This window comes from Sapajus apella, unplaced genomic scaffold, assembly GCF_009761245.1.
Source record: "Sapajus apella isolate SASKATOON/1434 unplaced genomic scaffold, GSC_monkey_1.0 scaffold61, whole genome shotgun sequence".
Taxonomy (NCBI): domain Eukaryota; kingdom Metazoa; phylum Chordata; class Mammalia; order Primates; family Cebidae; genus Sapajus; species Sapajus apella.
The window spans coordinates 1963943-1975318 of NW_022437001.1; the positions used below are offsets into that span (position 1 = coordinate 1963943).

The window sequence follows — 11376 nt, forward strand, 5'->3', positions numbered from 1 at the left end:
CTCGTGATCCACCCGCCTCGGCCTCCCAAAGTGCTGGGATTACAGGCGTGAGCCACCGCGCCCGGCCTTTTTTTTTTTTTTTTTAAACAGAGACAGGGTTTCACCATGTTAGCCAGGATGGTCTCAAACTCCTGACCTTGTGATCTGCCTGCCTCGGCCTCCCAAAGTGCTGGGATTACAGGCATGAGCCACCATGCCCAGCCTAAATAAAATAATAATTTAAAATGTCATAAGAGGAAACATATTACAGGGAAAGGGGATATAAAATCAAACATAGAGCATAAAAAGACTGGAAGAAAATTTTTCAAGCTATTAGTATTAAATTGCATGTAAGTAGTAAGATTACATACATGGGTAGGTTTTCTTCCCTCTACTTTTTTTTTTTTTTTTTTTAAGTCTCACTCTGTTGCCAGGCTGGAGTGCAATGATGTGATCTCTGCTCACTGCAACCTCTGCCTCCCAGGTACAAGTGATTCTCCTGCCTCAGCCTCCTGAGTAGCTGGGACTATGCCCAGTAGTGCCACCATGCCCAGCTAATTTTTTTATTTTTGGTAGAGATGGGGTTTCACCATGTTGGCCAGGATGATCTCGATCTCTTGACATCGTAATCCACCTGCCTCAGCCTCCCAAGGTGCTGGGATTACAGGCGTGAGACACCAAGCCCAGCCACCCCCACTTCTTTATACATTTCTCAACTTTCCAAATATTTAGGAACATTTATTTTATTTGTATAATGAGAAAGAGAAAAACAGTGGGTTAAAATTTTTACACTGTATAACATAGAAGTGCTTAAAAGTACTAGGAATGTGGTGCCTTCTGTTGTTTTTTAGGTTTTTGTTCTTTGTGTTTTTGAGACAGGGTCTCACGCTGATGCCCAGGCTGAGTGCAGTGGCAAGGTCTCAGCTCACTGCAACCTCTGCTTCCCAGGCTCAAACAATCCCCCTTAGCCTCCCACTTAACTGGGATGACAGGCACACACCACCACTCCTAGCTAATTTTTGTATTTTTTATAGACAGGATCTCACTTGCCCAGGCTGGTCTCAAACTCCTGGGCTCAAGCAATCAACCTGTCTCAGCCTCCCAAGGTGCTAGGATTACAGGGATGATCTATGACATCCGGCCTTCCATTGTTTTCTGTGACAAATTTAAAAGATTTAAGCCTGATGGGATTATTGTGTTTGTGAAAATGTCACTTGTAATTGGCCTGTGTGTCTCTTAATTCTTTTGTTTCTAATTCTTTCATTCCTACCTACTGATAAAGTGAAACAGGAAAGAAACTGACTGTAGTTCTCCAAAAGGAAATGTTCACATGGTTGTTGCCTGCATTTTGGGGGAATGATAAGTTCCATCCTTTAGGGATAGTTACTCAAGTGCAGGAGCAAGAAGGCAAGGTTAGCGTTGTTTGCTTGCTTTTTGTTTTTTGTTTTGTAAGCCCTCAGTTATTGAGAACTTAAGATATGCCAGGCACTGGGCTAAATGTTACACATGCATTGTCTCATTTAATCCTCTTAGTAACCGTAAGATAAAGCTGAGCCTCAGAGAAGAGAAGGGTCTTGCCCAGTGTCACATAGCTAAGGAGTGGCAGAACTGGGTCTGGAACCCTTGCCTGTCTAGCTCCAAAGCCTTTGTCCTGCCCAGGCACAGTGGCTCACACCTGTAATCCCAGTACCTTGGGAGGCTGAGGCAGGTGGATCGCTTCAGGCCAGGAGTTCAAGACCAGCCTGGCCTACATGGTGAAAGCCCATCTCTACTAAAAATACAAAAATTAGCTGGAGTGGTGGTGCACACCTGTAGTCCCAGCTAATCGGAAGGCTGAGGCAGGAGAATCACTCGAACCTGGGAAGTAGAGGTTGCATTGAGCCAAAATTGCACCATTGCCCTTAAGCCTGGGCGATAGAGCGAGACTCCATCTCGGGGGAAAAAAAAGTCTTTGTCCTTTTCATTATCCTCTACTGCCTGCTTGAGCCTCTTGAACATAGGGTTCCAATCCCAACTTGGCAGAGCTGCCTCTTCACAGAGCAAAACCTTCCTCTAATGTGCCTGGGATAAAAGTGTTCTTACACTAGCCCACCACATCTGGGTATTATCCTGCCAATCTCAGAATTAACTATACCTCATAAAATTAACAGTGTGAGGCTGGGCATGGTGGCTCACACCTCTAATCCCAGCACTTTGGGAGGCTGAGGTGGACGGATCACGTTAGGTCAGGAATTTGAGACCAGCCTGGCCAATATGGTGAAAACCCATATCTACTAAAAATACAAAAATTAGCCAGGTGTGTTGGCACATGCCTATAGTCCCAGCTACTCTGGAGGCTGAGGCAAGAGAATCACTTGAACCTGGGAGGTGGAGGTTGCAGTGAACTGAGATCGTGCCATTGCACTCCAGTCTGGCGACAGAGCGAGACTGTCTCAAAAAAAAAAAAAAAGTGTGAATTTGAAGTCCTATGCTATGGAATCTAATAGTCTATGAATCAAGTAGAGACCTGGAAATTAATAGACTACCCATTCTGATCCTTCCTAATTTAAATAAAGAAGAACTTCACTGAAAATTAGATACTTTGTCAGAATTTTTTCATAGTGTCAAATACTATGCATAAATATTTTATGCTTTTACCTATTTAATGTAACTAATATAATAGGTCATATTAAGAAAAACTTTTTTTTGGCTGGGTGAGGTGGATCCTGCCTATAATCCCAGCACTTTGGGAGGGTGGGAGGATTTCTTGAGCCCAAGAGGTCAAGACCAGCCTGGGCAACATAGTAAGACCTCATCTCTACAAAAATTAAATTAAATTAAATCGCCAGGTGTGGTGGCTGCACCTGTAGTTCCAGCCACTCAGAAGGTTGAGGAGAGAGGATCACCTGAACCCAGAAAGTCAAGGCTGCAGTGAGCTCTGATTCTGCCACTGTACTCCAGCCTGGGTGACTAAGAACTTGTCTCAAAAAAAGAAAAGAAAAGGAAAACAGTGTTTGCTTAAGCATTGTACATCTCTTAAAAGCAGAAAAGCCACAAATTCTATCATGCTTGTCATTTAGGATTATAATTTAAGAAAAATTATTGGAAACTTTTCTTTCTGAAACTTGATAACAACATAAAGTATAAGAAAACTTAAAGAAGCCTTCAGGCTGCGAAATCTTAGGACCCCTTCGTTTTTTGGGGTTTTTTTCCACTTCTTTTTAAGCTTTGTAGAACTCGATTTTAAATAAAATCTTACATTTCTGACCACGCTTCTGATTGATGACAGGTTAACAGTCTTTCTGCAGAATGGTGTGAAGCTCTTCACAGTTTTACAGCAGAGAACAGTGACGACTTATCCTTCAAGAGGGGAGACCGGATCCAGATTCTGGAACGTGTGGATTCTGACTGGTGCAGGGGCAGACTACAGGACAGGGAGGGGATCTTCCCAACAGTGTTTGTGAGGCCCTGCCCAGGTATGACAACTGCAAGGCATGACTGCTACTCCTCGCGGGGCCCGAGACCCTCAAAACTGTATACATTCCTTTCCCCTCCGGCCATACTCAGTTTGTCTGTCTATGTTTGAAAGGGTTGATTCATGAAGTTACACAAACTTCATTTATATACTTTGTTAGAGTTATAGAAAAAAGGATAGAAATGTCTTCACTAAATAATGGCTAATTCCATCTAATAAATATAGTTTATGTAATTTTTCCCTGCTAAGAGAAGAACATTGTTCATCTTTTTGAAAGTTACGTAAGTTCAAAATTAATTGAAAATATTATGCTTTTTAAAAAGCTTTTCTTGGTCGAGCACGGTGGCTCGTGCCTGTAATCCCAGCACTTTGGGAGGCCAAGGTGGGTGGATCATGAGGTCAGGAGATCAAGACCAGCCTGGCAACATGGTGAAACCCTGTCTCTATTAAAAATACAAAAATTAGCTGGACATGGTGGTGCATGTCTGTAATCCCAGCTACTCAGGAGGCTGAGGCAGGAGAATTGCTTGAACTGGGACCTGGGAGGCAGAGATTGCAGTGAGTCGAGATCATGCCACTGCACTCCATTCTGGGCTACAGAGCGAGACTGCATCTCAAAATAAAATAAAAAATAAAAAGTTTTTCTTTGCCTAATATCGCTACCTCTGAAGAGAAAATATTCTCTTTTTAGAGTGACAAGGGTTTTTTTTTTTAATGTTAGATTTGTGTTTTAGTCCGCTGTGTTTCTGTGTATTTGAATTTTTGATGTCTTCACAGCTGAGGCAAAAAGTACATCGGCCATCATACTGAAGGGGAGGAAGGCGAAAGCCTTATATGATTTCCAAGGGGAAAATGAAGATGAGCTTTCCTTCAAGGTCAGAATGTGTATCTCTTCATAACTGCATTAAGCACTATAATTTTTGAAATGTCTTCTACTGAAGGATGGAACATTTGAGTGGAATGTTGATCATTGCTCAAGAATGAAGAGATCTCAGACCCTAATTCAAAGGGAAGAGATTATAGAAAGTGAATAGTGCAAATAGGCCTGTTAATTTACATTATCAACCGGGCATTAAGGTACTTAGAGAAAACCTTGGCTTAACAACCCCATACATCCCCAAAGTAATCCCTAGTTCCTTGGTCTTACATCATCAGATCTCAGTAATATTGGGATTTTTATTAGTAGCCCTGGTAACAAATGTCCATTTACATGGCCCTCCCAGCCTGCCATTGACATGTCCTTGAAATTGATGGAGAATCAGATAGCATCTGTTACAATTTACACTAGTAGCATAGTAGCCTTGTAAGACACTGAATTCTTGGGCCGGGCGTGGTGGCTTAAGCCTGTAATCCCAGCACTTTGGGAGGCCGAGGCGGGTGGATCACGAGGTCAAGAGATCGAGACCATCCTGGTCAACAAGGTGAAACCCCATCTCTACTAAAAAAATACAAAAATTAGCTGGGCATGATGGTGCATGCCTGTAGTCCCAGCTACTCGGGAGGCTGAGGCCGGAGAATTGCTTGAACCCAGGAGGCGGAGGTTGCAGTGAGCCGAGATCGCGCCATTGCACTCCAGCCTGGGCAACAACAGCAAAACTCCGTCTCAAAAAAAAAAAAAAAAAAAGACACTGAATTCTTGTCCACAAAAGCACTGACCAGAGCTTTGGGGAAATAGTCCCAAAAGGTTGAGCTACTTTGCGATTTTTTTTTTCCACTGAAGAAATGCCTAATTTTTTCCTAAAGTAAAAGAAAATTTTCATGATTCTATTTCCCTAATCTACAACTGAACCATGGTCAGAGGAAAGACTTTGGGAACGGTGATAGAAGAAGGTGGGTGGTTTTAGTAGTCACTGCTGTCAAAATAGCCTCTGTCAGACAGTGGTAAATTCTCTATCATTGAAACGATTCAGTCAGAGGCAAGGATGCTATGGAGAGGGTTAACATATCAAGGAATGACTGGAAAAGATGTGGTTTAAAATAGTGGACAACTAAACAGGGCTTTCACTTGCCTACAACAAGATAAGAAAAAGGCGGAGCACAGTGGCTCACCCCTCTAATTCCAACACTTTTGGGAAGCCAAGGCGGGAGGATCACTTGAGGCCAGGAATTTAAGACTAGCCTGGTCAACATAGCAAGACCCTATCTCAACAATAACAAAAAATGAAAACAAGGCAATACTTGAATCAGGTATGTGCAGCCTTTGTGGGAGTAAACGGGGATAATGTGATTAAAATTTTCAGTCATATTTCATGCCTGGAGTCCCAGTACTTTGGGAGGCTGAGACAGGTGGATGACCTGAGGCTGGGAGTTCAAGACCAGCCTGATCAACATGGAGAAACCCTGTCTCCTAAAAATACAAAAAATTAGCTGGACATGGTGGTGCATGCCTATACTCCCAGCTACTCAGGACGCTGAGGCAGGAGAATCGCTTGAATCCGGAGGCAGAGGTTGTGGTGAGCCAAGATTAGCCATTGCACTCCAGGCTGGGCAACAAAAGTGAAACTCTGTCTCAAAAATAATAATAATAATAATAAATTATTAGCAAATAATAGATATTTCTTTTATTTATTTACTTTTGTTGTTGTTGTTGTTCAGGGTCTCACTCTGTTGCCCAGGCTTTAGTGCAGTGGTGCGATCTCGACTCACTGTGCAGCCTCTGTTTCCCAGGCTCACACAATTCTCCAGCCTCAGCCTCCTGTGTAGCTGGGACTACAGGTTCGAACCACCAATGCATGGCTGATTTTTCATAGTTTTTGTAGAGACTGGGTCCCACCCAGGCTGATCTCAGACTCCTGAGCTCAAAGTAATCCACCTGACTCAGCCTCCCAAAGAGCTGGGATTACAGGCATGAGCCACTGCACCCAGCCATAAATGATAGATATTTCTTACGCCCTTGCTATGCAAAATTAAAAATTCATAACCTTCTATCAGTTCCTTTTTTTTTTTCTTTTCACATCTTGGTCTTTAAAATAAAATTTAAAAAAATAAAACTGTTACCTTAGTCCTTGAGAGTCAGTGGCTCAAAATTTATTCCTTTTATCTTTACATAAACTTACTGCCAGTGAAGAAACTGAATTCAGACTTCTTAGATGTTATTTTGGTCTTCATTTAAACTATGTCAATATAAATAATAGAAATCATAGTATCCTCCAGAAAACAGGTTATCTTCATTTCATTCTACAAATGGTTGACCATAAGATAGTTCTAGAATTTTTGTTGTTGTTGTTGTTAAGAAATTCTGCACTGCTTTCAGTGTGTTGATCATTAATATTTTCTTAAATATCCACAGAATATTAATAGATAAAACTAATTTTTAAAAATAGTCCTAGCCCTCAGGAAACTGACATGGTATGTAGATTTGGACCAGACCTAAAAAAATAACTTCAGTTAACTATTATTGTAATTTAGGAACCAAAAGTAACTTATTTATAGCAAAAACTTTGAATTGCCAGAATTTTTCCAGATTTTAGCAGAGCAGAGTAAATTAATATCTGATAGCATGTTTTCTTTCCGTTTTCCATAAATAAAAGCCTTAAATCAAGCCTTTTTTTCCAGAGGGTAATGTACCAGGGCTACAAATAAATCCATTTAGCCTGATAAAGATATTAACAGTAGCCAGAGTCATCTTGGACCATTGTAGCATCTTAAACACAGATTCTAAGAAATATTTAGAAACCATAAAGAACAAAATAGTTATGTCTTCATCTGTTGAAGGAATTCTGATTTGCACATGAATAAGACACACAGCCCCTTTGACTAACCTGATGAAGATAAATCAGTGTCCTGAGTCAAGGTGAAGTTAAGATAGGAAAAAATGCAAATTTGATATTGGGGCCATGGCAGGAGAATCATTTGAACTGGGGAGGTGGAGGTTGCAGTGAGCCAAGATTGTGAGCAAGACTCTGTCTCAAAAAAAAAAAAATAAAGATACTGGGGCCATGGGAGGAATGTGATAAACCGTATGGTGGAGGGGAAATGCCATTATGTGCAAGAACAAATGTAGAATGCAAAATTGCTCTGGGTGTTGATAAAAGGCAATTATAGTAAAAGCCTTTCTAAGTAAAAATGTCCATTGTAAAATGTGGCGGCCACATAGTCTAGTGGTTAGGAATACAAGCTCTAGAATCACACTAGATTTGAATCCTGGTTCTACCACTAACTAGACATGCGACACTGGCAAGTTATATAATCTATCTGAGTTTTGACTTCTTTTCCACTAAAATAAGGAAATCTATAAAAATATATCTCGACCAAGGTGGTTGGATCATGAGGTTAGGAGTTCGAGCCCAGCCTGGCCAACATGGTGAAAGCTCACCTCTACTAAAAATACAAAAAATAGCTGGGCATGGTGGCAGGCACCTGTAATCCCCGCTATTCGGGAGGCTGAGGCAGGAGAATAATTTGAACCCAGAAGGCGGAGGTTGCAGTAAGCCGAGGTCATAGTATTGCACTCCAGCCTGGGCCACAGGGCAAGTCTCAAAAAAAAAAAAAAACCATACATACATATATATAGATTTATATATTTATTTTTATTTTTATGTTTATATATATATATATATATATATATATATATATATATAACTCTAATGCGTGTGTTGATACAGTGCTCGTCTCTAGGACTCTGGTAGTGTTTACATGAGTTAGTTCTTGTGAAGTACACAGAATAAGACAAGGCATGCAGAAAACACATGACTCACTCGTCTCCAAGTCTTTGCCTAAATGGCACCTTCCGTGAGGCCCTCCTTGATGGCCCTAATGAGTTGGCAATCCCATGCTTTCTGTCCTCTTCTGCCAGCTTATTTGCTTTCCCATTGTAGAAAGGGGGAAATATTAATCGTGCCCAGAACAGTGTCTAACACTTAGTGGGTACTCAATAAATAATATAAGCAGGAAAATCAAAGTGCAGCAAGGCTGGCAATGGCAAAGGAATGAGATTTAAGGAATAGAGGCCTACAAGCAAATAGCATCATTAGGTATAGATCATCTTTGTCATTTAATCCTCTCAGCAATCAAGATAAATGAGTTATATAAAGAGAAGATTATTCATGCTGCCCTAGGTAGACCACTATTTCCCATGCTTATTCTCAACAGAAATCAGTAATTATTCTAATTCCTTTTGTCTTACAGGCTGGAGATATAATAACAGAGCTGGAATCTGTAGATGATGACTGGATGAGTGGAGAACTGATGGGAAAATCTGGAATATTTCCCAAAAATTACATACAGTTTCTGCAAGTCAGCTAGAGGAGAAGCTTGACTGTGTTCCTTGGCACAAGAACTCACTTGAAGTATCACCTTGACTATCAGATATGTTTTTGCACTATTTTTTTAACTGAAAAAGAAATATCTAAGCTGTACATAGTACACTAGAATTTTCTGAAAGCAGAAAACTTCTAGATTTTGTAGTTAGCTTTCATTACAGTAGAAACATGCACATGGAAACCCATGAGCTAGGATTCTACCAAGGAAAACATCTAGCGGGATTAGCAAGGCAAAGGGAAAGCCTCTGGTGGCATGGCAGCATGGGGAGGCTCACACGCAGAAGTTGCATGTGGACATCTATTTTATTCAGCACAAGTGAATTAACCATGCTTCTTCATTTTTTTACTTTAGTTTAAAAAGAGGACATTTGATATTCTACATGCTTAGACATGGACATGATTAGTAATCTAAATTTCATTTTTGATATTCGAATTAATTCTTACGGCTTGAGCATGTCAGCCTTATTACCAGAGCAAATCCTTTTTTCAGGCAGGATAGTTTACTGACTAGTTGGATCATTTGTAAGCACATTGCAAAATCAACCCGTGCCCACCAAATAATCCTTATGTTACCAAGTGATCCCATTTGTCCAAGGATTTGAAGGGGGTCAAAATTGGATGTATCTTACTTAAGTCTAAAGAATCACAACCATCCCTGAAATGCCTTGCTAATACAACTAATCCTTCCATATACGTGCCATACTTATTTCTTTCCTCAGTGTATACTTTATGTTAACAAGGTTATTACAAAGCACATTTTCTGAATCTGCAATCATTCCTTTGACAATTACTGGACCCAAAGGAAAATTCATTTTCTTTGCATTATTCCAGTAATACATAAAAACTGTGTCTTGTTATCATAGTACATTATGAATCACATATAAAATCTTAGAATACAGAACGACTGTTCAGATGGAAAGTAGTGTCAAACCTCCACAGCTCATTTCTTTGTAATATAATCAGAATGAAAAATAATTTAAGAAGACAGAGTATTGGTGCTTTTTTTGTTTTTTTTTTTCCCTAGCTCATACCTGCACAATTATTAGAGTAAATGAAAAACCACTTTCCTGCTTTCCATTCTTATAAATTCTAAGCTTAAGATAAAGAAGTGGCTCTTTACATTACTCAATCAATTACAGTTTATGGGCTAGAGTCAAATAGGTTGAAGACAATCTTCCAAACAGATCAATGGAATCGAATTTCATTGGAAATGTAAAACACTTTCCCAACAATGTTCATGACTTTCTTCTATTTTTGAGAAGAGTTTCATATGCTGGACCACGTTTTAGCTTTTATTGCTTTTTTTCCCATTGTCCAAAAAGTTAGGCAACCAATGGCTACACTTTTACTTGAATACCACCTGGAGTTATGCAAGGAAGGTAGTATTTACTTTGTCTTTGACTGAAGTTCTCTCCCCATTCTATGGGTACATATTATTTTGGACTTTGGAGACTTACAACATGTTTTGATAAAGAAGAGAGTATAAAGAAAATTCTTGTCAAATTTCACTCAAAAGTAATTTCATGAGAAGTCAGTGATTTAAAGCATTATCCAAATTCTTATTTGCAGCAAACTGTACAATAGCAAGAAGGGTATGGAATGGGACATGAGGTATATATCTTTGCCTTTATAACTTTAACATCTTATATTGAAGATTTTGAAAGCCTATCTTTATTAGAGGAAAATCTCCATCTTAAATTTTGGTCTTTTGTCACCAGAATGATAAGTGCAATAGTTTTAAATCTACTTGACACTCTAATAAACTGAACTGAACTTTCAAAGTCCCTTTCTCATATTAGACTGAGTTTTTTGAGAATGGAGGTGGTATCTTTTTTTTTTTTTTTTTTTTTTTTTTGAGACAGGATTTCATTCCCTTTGACCAGGCTGGAGTGCAATGCAATCTTGGCTCACTGCCGCAACCTCCACCTCCTGGGCTCAAGTGATTCTCCTGCCACAGCCTCCCAAGTAGCTATGACTACAGGCACACACTGCCACACTCAGCTAATTTTTGTATACATACATTTTTCTTTTTGTAGATACAAGGTTTTACCATGTTGCCAGACTGGTCTCAATCTCCTAGGCTCAAGCAATCTGCCTGCCTTGGCCTCCCAAAATGCTGGGATTACTGCACCTGGCCTGTGATATCTTATTTATCTTTGTATGTCTAGTCCTTTGCACCATTCAGGCTCAATAAAGTTGGTTGGTGGGTTGGGTCTGTTGGTTGGTTGGCCAGAGTTGGTGGGTGGGTGGGTGGGTGGAAGGATGGATGGATGGATGGATGGATGGATGGAGTATGGATGGATGACTTTCACATACAGCAATACCATCTTAGATTCACTCAGTATCTTTCCTCCTTTTTTTTTTTTTTTGAGATGAAGTCTCACTCTTGCCCCCAAGGCTGGAATGCAATGGTGCGATCTTGGCTCACTGCAACTTCTGCCTCCCAGGTTCAAGCAGTTATCCTGAGTCGCCTCTGAGTAGCTGGGATTACAGGCTCCTGCCAGCAAGCCCAGCTAATTTTTGCATTTTTAGTAGAGACAGGGTTTCACCATGTTGGCCAGATTGGTCTTGAACTCCTGACCTTGTGATCCACCCGCCTTGGCCTCCCAAAGTGCTGGGATTACAGATGTGAGCCACCATGCCCTGCCTTCTTGTTAATTTTTTTACATAAATCTATACTGA

The 11376-nt window shown here is 40.3% G+C and overlaps 1 protein-coding gene across 6 annotated transcripts in view; it reads left to right on the forward strand.

Moving 5' to 3' along the window:
- SH3D19 (SH3 domain containing 19) overlaps window positions 1-10478 on the forward strand; it is a 207824-nt gene extending 197346 nt beyond the window's left edge. For all 6 annotated transcript variants that reach the window (XM_032246418.1, XM_032246419.1, XM_032246422.1 and 3 more), the window contains 3 exons: window positions 3248-3434; window positions 4211-4308; window positions 8561-10478. In XM_032246418.1, the coding sequence (XP_032102309.1) occupies window positions 3248-3434; window positions 4211-4308; window positions 8561-8677 (402 nt within the window). In that variant the 3' untranslated portion in view covers window positions 8678-10478. The remainder of the gene's footprint in view (window positions 1-3247; window positions 3435-4210; window positions 4309-8560) is intronic.
- Window positions 10479-11376: the final 898 nt, after the last annotated feature.